The 18,686-nt window shown below is 31.3% G+C and overlaps 1 protein-coding gene across 4 annotated transcripts in view; it reads right to left on the minus strand.

The window, feature by feature from the left end:
• Nucleotides 1-18,686, minus strand: part of LOC139987801 (uncharacterized) — a 374,903-nt gene that overhangs the window by 17,255 nt on the left and 338,962 nt on the right. For all 4 annotated transcript variants that reach the window (XM_072004497.1, XM_072004496.1, XM_072004498.1 and 1 more), the window contains 3 exons: nucleotides 4,334-4,495; nucleotides 3,907-3,963; nucleotides 98-164 (listed from right to left, as the gene is read on the minus strand). In XM_072004497.1, the coding sequence (XP_071860598.1) occupies nucleotides 98-164; nucleotides 3,907-3,963; nucleotides 4,334-4,495 (286 nt within the window). The remainder of the gene's footprint in view (nucleotides 1-97; nucleotides 165-3,906; nucleotides 3,964-4,333; nucleotides 4,496-18,686) is intronic.

The raw sequence follows: 18,686 nt of genomic DNA on the forward strand, positions 1-18,686 counted from the left end.
AAAGACGTGGCCCTGCTTGGTTCGAGGAGACTGGGCTATAAGTTGCAGAGAGACAAGGCGACAACTAGCTAGAGGTTACACTCCTTGACGTACTTACCTCCAGGGAGCTGACCCCGTCCGTCTCGGCCAAGCTGCATTAAACCCTGCCGGATGTCCCTCAGTATCTGAAACAGGACAATAACGAAGGCGTGAATGAATCTCCGTTCGACTACGTGATTAGAATATACATTAATTTACAATGGAAAATTTGTTGGAATATTTTGAAATAGATTGAACCTGCATCACGGTGACCCCACTACTGTGAACTCTTATTATATAAATCTTGGTTCGCCACTGCACAATTATAAAAATATATTTATTCATTTATAATAGAACATTCTTTATCTGAACGTCATTCTTTTCTTTTTTTAATTTTTGAACTTGATTAAATCTGATTTAGTCATGAGCGATTTCGTTTGTTGGAAGTTCTTTAAATTGATTGAATTTGAACCATCTATAGACAATTTCGTCTATTGGAATTTTTTGAAGTTGGTTGAATTCGAACCACATTTATTATTATATTATGCGAACGAAACTTTCTTCATGGGCCACGAAGAAATCAGCGAATTCTTATTATATAAATTTTTTGCCTTTCTATGTGACTAGATGGTTGTTCCTCGTACCGTAGAAGAAAAGGTGTTCACATATCGATTCATCAATATACATTACATAGGGTTTAGAATCTACAAATCTGCCAAATTGTAAAATTATAAATAATCGTAATTTATATATTTTATTATTTTTCTATTTATTTTCCTACGCTGTTTGCCTATATCATGCGAAAGGTTAAAATAAATAAGTTAAAAGAAGCACAGAAACAAAATATAATATTATAAAAAATATAAAGTTTCGTGTACAATAGTCCATCCCAGAGGATACATTGTTACAACGAAACATTGCCAACGTTCATCAGGAAGTTTGTAACGGAGAAAGAACGAAGGGTAGTCGTTGTATCGCGTCTACATGTACAGTTTATAGTAACGGCAGGCGGGGTCCGAATTTTAATTACGCGAAACTGACGTTTCCATACACGCATATGCGAGAAAAGTTAGCCTGGTCCTTTCAGAGAATTGAAGGGATTGAAAAGGGCCCCAGAAATTAGCCGAAACTGGCTGGCTTCTCTTGGCCCTAGGCTACTCAAACAGGCAGAAAAAGACAGGAAGAAATAAAACGGAGAGTTTCCTTTGAGGTTGCGAACAATATGGAAATAAAGGTCTGTATCCGTGTAAAAGTTTTAGTGTCACTTCTACCTTCGAAGGTTTACTGCTCCCTAGGGAGGATCTTCTTTTCTTCCCTCCCTATTCCCTACCTTCTATTTTCTCCACCAACCGGTTGACTTCTCCTTTGCCACGCGAGAAACTGCGGGATAATCCCGTGGGCGACCACCTCGTCAACTATCCTCGTCATCATTCTCCCCTTTCTCCACTTTCTGCTTCTTTTCTTGTTCCAAGTATTATACGCGTCATTGATATGACATTTTAGACGCATAAGTTCAACTTTTACGCGGATAATTCGTGTCATTTGTTTAGTGTGAGAAGCTATTTCTTATTTCAGAGTTATTTGCGATTATATAGTACATACATAGTACACAGTTACATTACTATAGACAACCTTCCGGATAGTAATTCAGTGAGAAGTGCGAAGTTGGATCATAATGTTATTTTCTTATAATACTTGCTGATGACAAATGGTGGATGATCGCTAGATGGAGTTAAGATGACAAACGATTAAAACGAGATAAGTGACAGAAGTTAAGATTTCCAATAAAAATAAAGCATTTCTGTTAATTTCGCTACTAATGTCATTTATTGTTTGAGTACTATTCATGGAAGAATATTTGACGGTATTATATTCAACGAAGATATGTTAGTACTCACAAACGTGGATTAGTATCTTAGCTTCGTTTCTATTTTTATGTTTTCTTATAGCTATAATTATTATAAGTAACAGAATATGTAATAAATACTCAAATATTTTTCTATGTCAAATGGAGCTACTAAAAATATACCTGGATTTATTACATGTTTCATAGTAATAAGTACAATTATTCTTATTATAAATACTTTAATACAAATTAAATTAATAGTTATAACATAAATGGGCACGAGAAACACTAAGAACCCACGAGGGTAGCACTTGATGATAATGGTACAGCATCGGTCATACATATGTGATTCGCAAGCGTGATGGTTATGGTCGGACACATCGAATTCACACCTGTGTAGGAATTGAGGTGTTGAAACATAATTAACCTGTTAACTCGAGAATTACTTGATCAGAAACAACCCCTATGCATGCAACTCCCAGTCCATACCAGAAACAATTCCATTATTTCGTAATCTATTATTGAAGTGAATGACGAATCTACTTTTAAAAATAACTAACGTGTATAAAAAAATCAGCTGGACAATATCAAAAAGCGAGATAAAATATCAAACCAATCTGAAAATGTATAGGTATAAGAGTGATTAAAAAAATGTGTAAAAAGCAAAGTCAATCAGTTTTGAGAATTTGTTTCTCAGATGAATCAATAGTATAAAATCAGTTAATATAGTAAAGAAATTTTGATAAACTTCGTATTGAATTTTAGTCAGTAAATTGGATGACAAACTCTGCTATTACGAAGCAGCTTAGAAACTTTTGTCAAATAATCCCAGATGATCCAGTTGGTCCCTCACGTTGCCCGTCCCAAATCTTGACCAGTCCTTTCCGCAAACTTCAACGATACCATTCCGACTTCCCTCTCGAGCTACGAGCTCCTTTACGAGTTTCAACTTCTTTCCACACGTGTTTCGTCCATCTCACTCGAATAAGAGGAAAAGGGGATTAGTACTTTTAAAAAGTTATCAGTAATCTTCTGCGAGACTGGCCTTATTACTCAAGGTGTACAGCAATCTTGTCTCCATGTGATAATTTTGATATAATTATCACACCACTTACTGCTTATTATATTATTACACATAATATTATATATATTATGTATATATGTATTGTATATAATATAATATGTAATATATTAAAATATATTAAAATATATCAAAATATTTTCATCACTAATTTAGTTGAAATTTTGCATACTCAACCTCTTTTTATACAAAAATAGCCCGTTATAGTATTGTTATAGAAGTATACTCAATATTTGCGAAAATATGTTATATTTTTCGAAATGTTCATGATTAAAGATTCATTATTGTATTAAAGTAGAATCGAAGTATTTAAAAATCAATATGTTTATGCAGGATTTCAAGTCTAGAAACTCAGCTAGATTATTTCTCACAATCAATTTCAAATAAAATTTGTAGGGCATTGCGGAGGACAGAGTGGATTTTTAATAAGTTCTATCACCCTCTGCCACCACTTATTGTGTAAATTATTTTTAAATTTATTCTGTTCTTAAATTATTCGACAATTAAATCATCCTCGTTTTAATTGTCTCTATATTATTCTCAAAATTTATTCGATGAGATTTTGAGAAAGATATATACATACGTTGCATTCGTAATATGCTGTGATTCGATAAAATAATTGTCTTTATATAATCCTTTGTTATATCATTTATACGATTGCGCTTTAATTGCTCATTAATTATTACGATTAATTATATCTTATAGATAATACTAAGAGCAAAATAGAGGAAAATAATATAATTTTCAAGTTATAAAGGTTGATAAGCTTTTACGTCTGATAAGAACGATAACAAAACTAGCTAAACCAATGCACGATTAAATTGATCATGCTTATTGCTTTTATTCGCTTCTCTTATGAATTGAATCTAACTCACTTCCTTTCTTTGGTATTCGTACAAACAAAAATTCATTAGTATATAAAAAAAAGGGAAGAGTGAACTTTAATTTAAATTGCACTCACCTCTTCATGTTCTTTATGAAATCGTTCCTTCTTTCTCAGCGCCTCTTGAACCTTCAGCTGGAAAATACAAACCAGTAAAGTCTTCACTATATACCGTATTGACTAAAAATTCAATAATAGTACGAACAAATATTTGAAAACTTTTAAAGAATTTTATATAAAACAAACGTACCTAGATGAATCAATTTCAATTAAGATAACAAAAGACGTGGATAATTAAGATAACAGAAAACTTGCAATCTTTTTCTTAAAAAAAATTATAATGTTTAATAAAACGAACAAATTAGACAAAATTATTAATTAAATTTTATGTTTCAATTTTCCATTATCTCTGATAAAATGAAAACTGTAACTTATAAGTTATCATTTAATATTTATAAAATATAAATGATACATATAAATGATAACATATAAATGAAAATCATACCCTATGTATGGTTTCCTCGAAGCTATTTGGCTGACCACCGTTCATTTGCAAATATCTTAATCGATCGTAATCTCTTGGATCCACCATAGAACGTAAAATTGTGTGTCCCATATCTGGTCCCAAGCCTAATCCACTTTGCAGAACACTATCTGGCGTGTCCACCTATCATTAACAAATCGAACAATACAAAATTATTTACAATTTACATACAACATTTTTTTACATATAGATTTTTATAACTTTGTCTTTATCTAAATATGAATTATTCTACGACATTTGTGATAGTGTAAATAAAAAATAAACCATGAGAGGATATAATCGTTTTATTTCATTGCGCTACAGAATGGTAAATTCCAGCAATAACCGAATGAAACCAAAATACTGTATACGAAATTATTTAAGGAGCGTGTAATTAGGAATCATAATGAAAGTATGAAATAGTGTTTTTGCACATCATTTGTCGAATAATTAAGACAGAGACTGGAGTATTTTGACAGTGATAACTTGAGGCAAAACGTTCTAGGCGTTTGTAAAGAGCGTTCTGCCGCGAACATGATTTTAACTAGAAAATTCATCTTTGCCGCGAAATTATATAGGACATTAAATAATAAATGTCATATACAGAATATTTAAAAAACGAAAGGGTAATGAAATATCATGGTGAACATAATAATAATAATTAATAATTATCAATAATGGAACACTTTCTTCATCAGAATATCTTAATTTGACAGTGAAAAATATCATAAATATTCTAGTAATAGAATTAAAAAATTCAAAAACGGTAATAATTACGAATGAAATATAATTGAATAAGGTTGAACAAAAAGGAACAAATGACAATTGCAAAACAGGGAATCAAAATTCGTGAAGTGTGACATGGACAGAGAAAAAAACATTTTCACGAACGCAAAGGTTATTATCTCCTGGCTGAAATTTAATTAAACCGCGTGGCATTTATGTTAAACGGATTAAAACCATTTGTTTGCGTTCACAGGCTGAACTTCGCAAATACAACGGTAGAGGTACAATCTCTAAGACTGAATAATTCCAAGAGACAAGACTGGGAATTTACGTGATTGTTCCCTGTTTACTGGCACCATGTTGACTTTTACCATACTACGCCATATGTATAGCTAAGGTGGAGGAAAAGTGAATATATTATACAACCAACATAGAAGCTACTTTTGAAAAATCTGTCAACTCTTGTCAAAAACAAGGTACGTAGCGATAAAAATCAGAACACGACAAATTTACATTTACACGACGAATTTTACATAAGTACTATATTTTACAATATACTTCATTAAAATTTACATTCTTTCATTAATATTTACATTCTATATGTTTTTTATATATAATCTATAAATTTTACTTAATTTATTTTTATTTTATGAAGCTAATATATAAATTTATATTCTATGCATTTCATAAAGGTATAGTATTCGCTACATATTTTACTTTCATTAATTTTATTCGTCCCAAAAAAATCATTTTTATTGCAATAAAAGGTGCTACAAAGTTAATGTGCTTTTTATAAAGTCCGTAGACTTCTGAGATTAATTATAATAAATATAAAATGCTCAATAATAAATCTTGTTGTCTGAACTCGACCTAAACAAAACTATAATATTAATTAATTAAAGAAACCATTTATTCATTCGTGAATTTTCACGTTTAAGCGAAACTTTTACGGGTCACCTTGTAATTTATGAGTTTTCGGTTCTTGGAGGTGAATAAAAACTAGACGCCAGTGGACAACGACAGTTTTATCATGCGGTTCAAATCCATCAACAGGATAATGCCCGTATAAATCCGTCATAGACATGCACCATTAACGAGCATTTAATTCTAGGAATTCGAGCCGCAACGGATGAAAACCACGGAGAAATCTGTGTATTAAAAGAGGGCTTTTCTTACCCAGCACTAGAAAATTTGCTTAACTTTTAGAACTCGCTATTAGACGCAGTATGGCCAATGAGCTTTGATTCATGTAAACCAACAAAGTGTGTGCTACGAGTTTATAGCACACCTAAAATTCTTCCGGCGAAATTTTATTATTGAACCGGAAAAGTGCAGCAATAGTCGGTTACGTAATATTGAAACATTTTGGTTCGTAAAGTTGATATTAACAAATACTTGGCAACTTTCGATTTCTGGAATTTCCTTAGCTTACTGTTAAATTAAATTACTGAGATAAATATAGAGGGTGAGCGAAAACACTGTAGTATATTATGTTATAAATATTAAAACTTATATACAAATTGTATGATTCTAACAAAAATTAAAATTAAGATATTTATAGTGACTGAAGTATCTTTTGTTAATTTTAACGATTGTCTTTCATTTTTCAGTCATTCTGTGTTTCATTAGTTCTTGTCGTCCTTGGATCTCAAATTTTATTTCTAGAAATTAAAATTTTCTGCTATTTGGGGTAAACATGGTAGAGATGGATCAGATTTTCAGAAACGTTCAAAAATCGAGCATTTTAGGAATATTATATATTTTTCGCTCGTGGGTTTATGTGGTGAACGATCCTTCTTGAAGTATGTAAGAATCGCAGCATAATATTTTCATAAATAACTGCAGAAAGAGGAAAATAAAATTTTAGCTGCTGGGCCATTCCTTGCACTACGGGTGAGATGGGCTATTTTCATGTAAGTTATAATCGCTCATGAAATTGGTTTGCGGTAACTACTTTTATTGGAAAAGCTTTTTTAATAATGAGAGAAGAAGACTCTCTATTATTATCTACTATCACAACTACTATTATTACAAAAGTACAAAATATATTACTTATAGAAATATATAAAAAACATTTTTAGATACTATGAAAGTTATTTATTAAACTCTTGTTATTTTTTTTTTTTTTCCTTTTTTGCCACAATGCTCAGGCATGATTTTAAATATCGGACATCCTTCATGAATCCATCGAGGAAAGACAACACATTTAATCCAGTCATCTTCTTTCGTTGAATCATTATAGTTTTCACTGTATCCGATGCATACATTTTCGTTCCAGTTCTCAAAATCATCATCAATTTGTTGTTTTGTTTGAAGAATGTTTAATTAAATTTAATTGAAACAGCTCTAATTAAATCAATTCAAAAGACGCACGCTTAACGGATATTTTTTAAATTAGATGCGTACTCCGTTTTTCCCGGACTCACTTATATTAAAAAAGGGATTGGAAATAAGAAGGTAAGTAAAGGATAAAATCGCTTGAAATTTTCACAAAAGGTATATTGAGAGCATTTTAATCATTTAAATAGAATAGATTAATTTATCTTCTACCATGAGTCCATTCAATGGTCTTTGTACTTTTTACTTCGCAACAAACTTCTAAATTATTCATTTATTTCGTAGTAATTAAGTATAAAAGAAATTTTAAGGAACGAGTCTCGCAATATAACACTAATTAATTAGTTGTAAATTGAAATGTGTATAAAAGTAAAGGCGAGATAAATAAGTTATTTATGTACTATGTAGTGCATTCTTCTCGTCACTATGTTAATAATGGACTATCATATTTTTATGTAAAGCTTTGCTAAAGTTTGAAAACAGATCACTAGTATTTTTATATTAAAATTAATACAGAATTAAGAAATAATTAATCAATTTGACCTGTTCAAATTGTTAATTTTCCAATTAACGAGGAACAAGATCCCTTTTGGAAATATTATTCGATTATAAATTCGATGTTAAAGTTCGTAAAATAAATATGTAGTAACAACTCACATTTTTATCTCATTTCTTTTCGCAGTATCTTTTACGAGACCACACCAAGAAATGATAAATTAATGAAAGTGGCGACAATTTCCTTCGCTCCAATTTACAATAATTAGTGTAATTGTACGGTATCTAATGCCATGATATTAATCCTAAGACCACTGTAATACGAAAAATAGCTAATTTTCTGCAGTACATTTAACGAGTAATTTTAGCTGGTCAAAGATATGCGTATATAACACTTGCTATTCTTTTCGTCGGAAGTAAATGTACAATACGTTATTACAATAAAAAAGTTTCATTTCTGAAAAGTGTCGAGTAAACTGAAGCGATAGAAATAAATTGTCCAATCCAATCACGCAATGAAATTGAACTTATCAGTAAATAATAAAAATCAAATAAAATCAATAAACGTAACGATTACCAAATTTGTTCAGCTCTTCTAATTCAAAATTCACTGTTTCCATGTGTATTTTTATGGAAAAAAATTAATTTAGATTTCATAAAATTAAATTGAACTCATGGTAAGTATAATAAATGGAACGAAAAAAATTAGATAGGGCAAAGTTATGAAAATAGCGGGAGTAGCAAATTCAAGATGGAATTCCACCAAACGTACACCTAGGTCTAAACGTGTGTTCTTCGATATTGGAAGCTGGCACCGCAAAAATTCTAGTCAGGGCTCTAAAATAAAAGTGCTTGTCAATAAAGAATACAGTAAGGTCTTTCATGGGTATTGGATATCGTTCCTATACAATACAATAATTTCACAAAGAAAATAGCTGAACAATAATTTATTTGTACGATATATTAAATAGTATTATCATAACATTTTTAACGCGTTTATCATCTTTCAATAAATATAAAATTATTTTATTATTTGGAACATTTAAAACAGCACTCTAAATTGTTAAGAAAATAATCTTATTATATTCTAACGAAATCAGTATATAATATTCATTTTTCGATATTATATAAGAAATTTATACAATGTTGTAATATTATGAAAATAAGACTGGAAAGAATATATCTGGAAAATTAAAATAAAAATAATGACAATACATGTGATAGTTGTGATATTTGATTGTTATGAAACAATTAAGGTGAATCGTTCTATTCAAAAACGCCATAGAATAGAATGTTACTACATGAAAATTTTCTTAAAGGAACACGTTATTCGAGGCACGCGGTTTCCAGTTCAAAATTACAAAAGCAGCGACCGCACGAAATGCACGTCCTTCGATATCCCAGGCAGGTATTGCAAAGAGATTCTAGTCACGAGCCTCGACATGTCACTCAGGTAAAAGCGTTTTGCAGCGAAGAAATCTGTGGCTTCCTTAAATCTGATGAAGGTATTGCAACAATGTTGTACACTTTACTTAAAATTACAATTAAATGTAAAATGTTTCTTGCTTGTTTAAACTTTTAAAAAATGACAATACACATATAATATAACATTCAGATATATATAAAAGAGATACATGTAAGATACATATATAATATAAATATTTTTATATCAAGATTTTATATTAATATATTCTTTTATAAGACACTGAAATTCTAGATATTTTATATTTATCATTTTATTTACTTAAACAGAAATTAATGAACTAGACAAAGAATTGACCGATACGATAATATAAGGTATATTTCATTCTTTATTTTGTTTTTTATGAGAAAATTCGCGAAGAAACTCGTTATTTTTGAAAGAACAAGAAAATAGCGAAAACTTCATATGGTACACTTATCCGACATAATAGTTAGGTTGTCCGAAAAGTGTCTTTCTTTTAGACACACGTCTTTTACAACGACGCATCTTTATACAAACATGAAACCTAATCTGTCGAACGTTGTGATTTTTATTTTAATAGAAGAAAATGGATCATACGTAATTCGATAAAATAATATAAAACGAAAAATGTTGTGCATCTCTATAAAACGAAAGAAACATTTCAGACGACCTAATAGATCTACAATTCTTATATATCGATAATGTTATCTTATCGGGAACTTTTCAGCTCTCTTTTTACATCAATCAATTTAGAATTTTATCAGTTCTTAGGTTCATCGGGAAATTCTTAATCTGTCAGAACATTAATAATGATCATTTAGTTTATCATATATTGTTTTTGATTTAGTTGTTTGTCTATTGTATGATTTAGTAATTTGCTTCAGTATAAAATATCAGTCGCCTCTTGTGAATTCGTCTGTATCCTACAAGGTTGCTCGCATAACTGGAAACAGTTCAATAATTCGGAAACTACGCCACTGACTTTAATCTTTCTGGGCTCAAATTTTATAGGTCCTAGGGGCCTTTACATATGTGTCAGAGTTGATTCATATTCATACCCCGTAGGGGCTGAAACGAGGGTCGACTTAGAAATTTCAAATGGGAGAACCTATATAAATTTATTTGTAAATAATATGAATTTATCCCGTCTTAATCTTTTGATTTTATCCTGCATGAATTTCCAAAAAGAATGAACTATATTAGACTGGTGAATCTGAAAATCGATGAAATTCAGAAATTTTTTCACGACTCGATTATACACATTCCAGAAAATTGAGAAAATAAGGTAGTCTCATTTAAACAGTATTTATTTTTCCTAAAGCACGATTCTGTTAATAATTAAAATGTACCGTGCACCTTCTAGTTATGTGAGACTATCATATTATAAAGAAAAAGAAACAAATACGTACATTCCATAAACAAAAATGATAAAAAGTAAATAGTTACACAAACCAGATGTTAGGAAATAAAAGTGATACGTGGAACATAAGGTGTACGAGTTATAAAGAAGCTAGATAGTATGTGATGCCAAAACCGTGACAGTGGTTTCTGTTTACCGAAAGGATGGGGGTAATCTCTGCAAACGTCACCAAAACTACGTACACGTCGAGGACTATGTGTGTATATCGTAACTACCTAATAAAACTCGAATCTACGACGTGGCGTCGCGACGGCTCACGTTAATGTCTCGCGAGACAGGCGACGAGTTAGGCCATGTGACGTTGACACGCTGCGGGGAAAATTGTTGACGTGGTAACGCGGATTTCCACGTGATAAAACGTGTGCTACACCATACCGAAACAAATCCTTATTGAACAGTAAAAATTTTATTTTCTTTCGTAGAAAAGTAATCTTAACATTCGTTTCTACGGAAAATTAAATTCTTTGCAAGGTATAAGATTTCTTGCAAGGTGATTGACTCGACGTCTATTATTCATCCTTCTATTGTCACATTTGTGTCACGTTTGTGTCATTCGTGGTATTAAATTTTTATACATTCATCAAAACACTATCCCCATTGATAAGTAGATTACTGATATTTTTAGAAATTTTTATCTCTATGAATACAATTTGTAGAAATGAAAAGAATAGAGAAAAGAATTGTCTGAATATAATTTACAATAATATATAGCCGACAAATTTTAAGAAATAGAATATAAATGAGAAATTTAAAAAATTGAATGTGGATGGAAATTGTTTGATGAAATTAAAAAGAAATTTTTGCATTTTCAAATTACCCACAAATGAATAAGAATCCGCAGTCTACAGATAAGTATGAAATATCTTTCCGTGCATTTTCGAAAAAGCGAAGCAAATTTTTTGTGCGCAATAATACTTTACTTTGGGTAATATCTGGACATAGAAATATCACACACATATATACATCTAGGTATCTCTCGACCGATACAGAAAATCGTTCAGGATACATCGATGCAAATGAAACGGCGTGGTCACGGAAAGAGCTATGGTTCTCGTCAAAATGTTTTACGCGATATGGAAGATATATGTCATGAGTATGCAATCATATTTCATACAAATTTAGTAAGCTGTCTTGCGACAAGTAGCTCACAATGCCGATTTCAGTACGTTTTGTCACGACAATTGAACAAATGGTACATATATCCATTTTGTCGCTCTTCATTATTCTATCTGTCCCGATATCAATAAATTCGTTAATATATTCCTGTTTGCATATTCCTATTAGATGTCATTTTAAGCTTTTATTAACGAATTTTTTACAGAATAATATTAAACATATTTTTCTGTCTTCCTTTGTCCTTGCAGTTAAAAAATTATCCTAACAAAATTATAATAAATATTGTATGGTATAGATTAAACACAGAATATAGCTAGGATAGAATTTTGAAATTTGTTTAATCTTACTGATGTTCAATATTTGGATTGATTCTTCCTGACTTCAATTTTGATAAGTTCTTTTTAAATAGATTACTTGTTAGTACTAAATATAGTATACTATACTTACAAAAGGTTGAATTTTTGAGACTATATTTATCGAGGCAATGTACATTTTATGGAAAAGAAGATGAATTGTTTTAATAATGCATGAGCGATGAAATACGTAGATTTATCCATAAATCATCAGATATAAAACTAAAGAGATATAAAATATATCAAATAAGTGATAGAATAAGTAGATTTATCCATAAATGATCAGAGATTAAATAAATATAGAATAAGCTATGGTACTCTATTATTGTTAATTTTATATTATAAAATAAAATTTGATAACAGCTTTGTTCGCGACTGACACAAGTAAAATACGAAATATGACGTCAATACACTTTTTTGTTTCAACTGCATTGTTCATTGTTATTTCTACCTCACAATCTACATAAATAATTAGTTTAGATCGCATAATAGAACTTTCAGATTGTAATATGGGTTGCCGCAGTAGCTGCAACTCGTTTCGAGGTTACTTCTATGTTGGCAAAACAGCTCTTTTGGAATAATATACGCGTAATTGGTTGTAACCGATTTAATTAAAGTTGAACCGTTTAAACGGCACGCTTTCCTCTATGAAACTTCAGATAAGCGAGAACATAGTTAGCCAAGCAGTTGGATGACTAAGCATATTATCGTTTAGATTCTTTATAACCATAACTGCATAATGTAGTAAACACTGCGGAACTTTGATTCTCGAGTTAAAAGCACATTCTCGTAATGATAATTAGATACTCTATACCAATGTGTGAACTTAGTTTGTGAATTACTTAATATACTTCATACAAATGCATGTTAACAAACATTTTGAGAGATTGAATGTCTTCAGTTTCAATAGTTTTTCACGCGCAATATGACTGCAATTTTATATTATTGCGAATTTGCCTGAAATATAGAATTAAGAATTATAGAAATAAAGTAGTAACACTTTAGAAGATATTAATCAGATAGTTAGACAAAATTATTATTTTGTTTGAAATAACAGGAATTACAAAGCTCGAAACCTACAATCAAAGTGTAATCGAAGGAAATACATATTAGCAAGATAGTTTGAAAAAAAAAAAACATAATTGCTACATAGGAAATAATAGTATCAAGAAAATAATTGATGAAGTCCGATAAATATATTTTTGCGAATTTCAGTAATCGACGATATTATAATGGTGTAAATTGTATTTCGTGTTTTGTAGACAAATCTATTTATTCCCATTACTCATTCAATTAGTATACTTAATTCTCGTATATTTATTGCTTCAGAGACGTAAGGTTTAATCAATAATGATTTATATTATTCTCATGATACTGTATTATAATATCTGTTCATTTTTCTTTCTAAATATTTTAAAAACACAATTTTTTTAAACTATTTTTAAGAGAAGGTCAGCTAGAAGTTAAAAATCTAAATAACCAGCAATTTATTGGTGCATTTTCAAAATCTACTAATGCCAAGTAATTCCTAAAACATTTCTTTAAAAATTCAAGTCACAAAAATATTTTCTCAGTTCGATAGTCTATAATTTATCAACGTGCACTGGCAGCAGTTTTCAAAGATCAATTCTAAACCTAGCTGTCCATGCGCGCCTGATCGATGCGTAACATTTAAATTGCACGTAATTCAGTAATGAATTAACGCGTTGAATCTCGACCGTATAATTTACGCGCAGCGGTTCATTTTCGTTCTACGCTTTTATCGGGAATCGGCGATTTTAAACGCGAGACACAGGAAATGCACAATCAACGAATTATTCATCCAAAATGTATTGTTTTTTACATGTTAATCGTGAACATTGATTTATTTTGATAACGGTTTAGTATTTAATTGCGATTCTCTTAATCGTAAATGTACAGTAAATTCTCTTATCAAATAAACACAGTTTAATTTATATTTCTGAAATAAATTTGCTTACTGAGGTATCTGATAAATTCGGTTACTTTCGTTTAAAAGCAATATTTTACCACTTATCTGACAATGAGTTATCTCAGATTTATAGACCGACCGTTCTATGGTTTGGACATTTCTCATGATAATTTTCTTATTACATTCTCTTCATGGTTCGCGCAATTACTGTCAAAATGTTAAAAAAGCTAGCTTATTAAGGACGATGTTGATTATTGAGTGTCCAGTTGAGAATCATGGTGCTGTGACTTATTGCTAGTTCAAAATAACTTGCGTAGTATTATGATATATTATAATTGACTCGTATTGACATTTTTCATAAAATGGTGTCTTGTATTTCTTATAACAGAAGATTCGATATATTTCTTCAAGTTAAATGAATTGAAGGCACTCGTTAACTCACATTATCGGAATTTTCAATTGTAGTCAACTAAATATTCAAGCACACATGAAATGTTTTGCGAGTAGATGATATCGTTTTTTATTACAATAACGTTAAGCAGTGCAGTATTTTTTGGACATGTAATTTTAGAAATAGAACGACTTTATAGATTACTTTTAGTCGTAAAAAGTTGGATTTATAAAGAACCAGCAATAATCCTGGAAGTCATGTCCTGGAACAGCACGTGTTTGTCACGTGCAGTTACCAGCTAAATTGTATCCATTGTTCACCACCCAGTTACTGAAGCGACTCAGAAGGGCAAGGAAGTGCATTTTGTCTTCTTCCATTTACGCATCAAAAAATTGCACCCTCGCAAATACATCCAACAAAAAACTATGACAGCACAAACTCACCGATACGAATACACTAACATTGACATAAGACATAAGATATTTTCAGAGAAACGAACGGAGCTCCAAAAATATTTCTTAATAAATTCACGTCATGTAACTTATTATTAGTACTTAATAAATTGCGCAGCACACGGTCATTTTAATTCACAATAAAATGATCAACTTTATTCGAAGGTCGCAACTGCTTCCAAATGATTGCTGATTTGAAATGATTGTTATTTCGTGCCACAACAAATACACTTAAAATGTTTCACGTCCAATGATCCAATATTCTAATTTGTATCACATGTTTATGATACGCACGTAATTAGACATCGTGATTCATACATTTTACACAATGAATTGTATTATTAAGTGCAAAAATAAATAAAAATTATTGAATATGTAGAAACACTGATAGAAGACAACTGCAGAAAATATCATCGATACGAATTGTATTCATGGTACAGTTAATATAAGCGTAAGTAAAAGAAAAGAGATAAACATACAGAAAATTACGCCGAGTTGGAAGAAAAGCGCAAGCAAAAATTAAAATCGAACCTAAAGCGAACGGAAAAAAGGGAAGGGAATAGAGAGAAAAATATTGAAGGAAAAGAAAGAAGTCGTCATTAAGGAAACGAACACGTGGAAAGAACTGGCTGTGTGTTCGATAGAGAAGAGTGGCAGAAAGCAAGGGGTAGCGCAAGAAAAAGGGCGAGAAAAAGGGGAAGGAAACGAAAGGATTGAAAAGGACCTTCGCCAGAGGCCCTGAAGGCTAGCACTGATATCTTGTTTAATTAAGCAGACTCGAAAGTGCGGCCCGGCGTCTTGTCGTGGTAAGAAGCCGACCTATTGTGAATCTCAAAGCTTCCATCGGACGGCACTCGCCACTAAAGAAACCAAACTACCCTCTTCTTTCTTGGCCTCTCCTTTAGCTGTTCTTGGTTATCTTACTAACGAATACCGACGCTGAAATTTGCATGTGTAAATATACATCCGCGTGATCACGGTGGTTTTCACGTTTTTTATTACATTTATACGTGTAGATGATAAGCATAGTAATAGCGATAGAAAAACAACATATGAACAATATATATAAATAACTGGAAAAAATCATGGATGAATTATACTGTAAGAACTCATTTAATTTAACATTCTATGCGATAAAGGTGGAGTATTAAGAATTTTATTTAGAAAAATGCGTGCAATTTAAAATTTATAATTTACAACAAATATCAAAACTTCATCTATCTTTTATACATACTGTAAAATAAAGCTCCCAGTAAGCATCTGTGTGTTCGGGCTAATCACGAAAACCCACTGGACGGATTTTCATGCGGTTTTCACCGCAGAGATTTTAAAGAGCATTTCTCGAGTAAGGTTTACGTGCGTGACTTTGGGGCGGTTTTAAACCATGGATCACTACGATATGACCACAGGGGGCTGAGCAGGAACCGAAAATACGAGCAAGAAACAGGATATTCGCTCGAGCGATTTTTTCCCTACTGTCGTGCTTTGTTTAAAATCCCTACGAACTATATCTTTCTCTTTTCCGCTTGCGGCATGTCAGAAGCTTAATAACCTCGTTGTTTGACAATCGACACCATTTTACGGATTCCAGCACGTTTATCGAGTCGATCGAAATTCATGAAATCGTCAGCCACATTATTAAAAAAGATTATACATATAAGGTCTCGAAAAATAAAAGATGTTTTCTAAGATTTATCAACCAGAGTGAACTTGCGTCAGAAAATGATTAGCATAAGGAATCAAATAGCCAAATATACAACTATTTGTATTTGCCAACATATTCGTCAATCTTTCTTAGAAAAAGAGAGAAAATGATAAAGGAATCTTCATTCATTAAAAATCCTAAAATCTAATGTACATTTTCTTATAATAAAGTACTTATTTATAATGCTTGTTTTTATACTATTTGTTTTCAATCCGCGAATCGTTAAAAATAGTTCATTAAAAGCATCCTTGTAAACTTAGTCGCGAACGTAGTAGAAGATAGGAAAGATTGGAAGCTCGGATTTCTCTGCAACTCTCACGGAAATTGCTTATCGGCGCGGTGCTTTCTGGCTGTCCATTTTCCCCGCAGAAAAACCGTTTATCCCACACTTTTCTCAATCGCTCGTGCTCCATCTCCGACATGTAATCAAGGATCGACACTTATCCTTGCACACGTCCTAACAAACTGACCGGCGAACCGTATTGGTCATTAGCGCTCATGTTTTTCGTTAGTCGTTTTAGCCTTGCCATTCTGCTGTCTGCAGATGTTAGCACCAGAGACAACAATGTCTATACTATCGCAATTAGAACACAGTGTGTCTGATTTTTTTTCAATTACTTATTTTTTTATTTTTATCATTTTCAATAATGATTTTTTCTACCATTTTTTTTTTTTTTTTTTTGCGACTATCGCTTCTTTTCGTATATATTTGTTCATTTAGATTTGAGTACCATCGTCAAAAGGGTAAGCTTTGATAGAAGAATTTAAAAAATAGAAAATAACAGTTTTTTGTTTAGGACTACCTCGTTCGTTATAATATCGCCTAGAGAATAAACTTTGTCGAAAAAAATGTAAAAAACGAGGAATAACAATTTTATTTCTTATTGGAATCTTTCTCATGAAATTTGGAAAATAGTTTTAAAATTGAACGAGAAAATGTCTCTCCGCTCTGTTGGACTTTATGATGATACTATAGTTTGCTCGAGATTAGAATGAAGAAGTTCTACGCAGAGATGAATTATTATACAGATACAGCAAGGAGATATGTAGCCGTAGCCGAGTAACTCAAAATGTTAGATTCTTGAGTTTTATGTAAGCAATTCTGTCCTAACAAGTCCCGTTTTTTATCCAGCAACGAAATGAATACCGCCAGAACTTTTCCTTTTAACAAAGCAAATCGTCCCCGCTCCGGCAAATTGTATAAATATGTTGTACAATCGTAACGTTTACACAGCTCATGAAAGAAGAGGGATCTGCTGGAAATTTCTTTACCGAGTAAAACGGAACAAAACTACGTTCTTAAATACGAGTAAACAAAAATTAAACTAGCTAAGTTTGTTTCTTCGGACTAGAAGAATTCCTTACTTATGTAAAGTGTTTTATTTATCGTAGATTGCTTATCTCAAAATTATTTACTCTTATCGATACAAAGAACTGCGTCAAAGTAAAGTTGCTTAGTTCATTCAGGACCACCTTCCCGAATTTTCAAATTCGAACACATACGTGTGTGTTATATAAAACATTTTGAAATTTCATTAGCAATATGGCGAGACATGGTTGCCATGATTATATAAGTAAAATTTGAAACCAATTTGAAAATGTACTTAGAAGTTACGAAATATTTACTACAAACATATATTTAGTAAAAAAAATTAGTATACAATATGAACAACCACTTTAAACATATAATAAGTATTGTATATTAAAAGTGGCTGCATATTATAACTCTCAAAGATTTTACTCTACTATATCTCTACTAGAGAAATTTTGCAAATTTCACTATAAATTTCCTCGTGCTTCCATAACATATTTTCTAAACGAAACTTTACACGACAGAATAATAAGGGCCAAATAAAAAATAGCAATTGACTATAGTAACAGCGACAGGTCAAAATTTATTATTGACTATAATTGATCAAATACTTTTGTGATCACTGCGAAATATAGATTCGCATCAAATTTCCAA

This window comes from Bombus fervidus, chromosome 5 (assembly GCF_041682495.2).
Source record: "Bombus fervidus isolate BK054 chromosome 5, iyBomFerv1, whole genome shotgun sequence".
Taxonomy (NCBI): domain Eukaryota; kingdom Metazoa; phylum Arthropoda; class Insecta; order Hymenoptera; family Apidae; genus Bombus; species Bombus fervidus.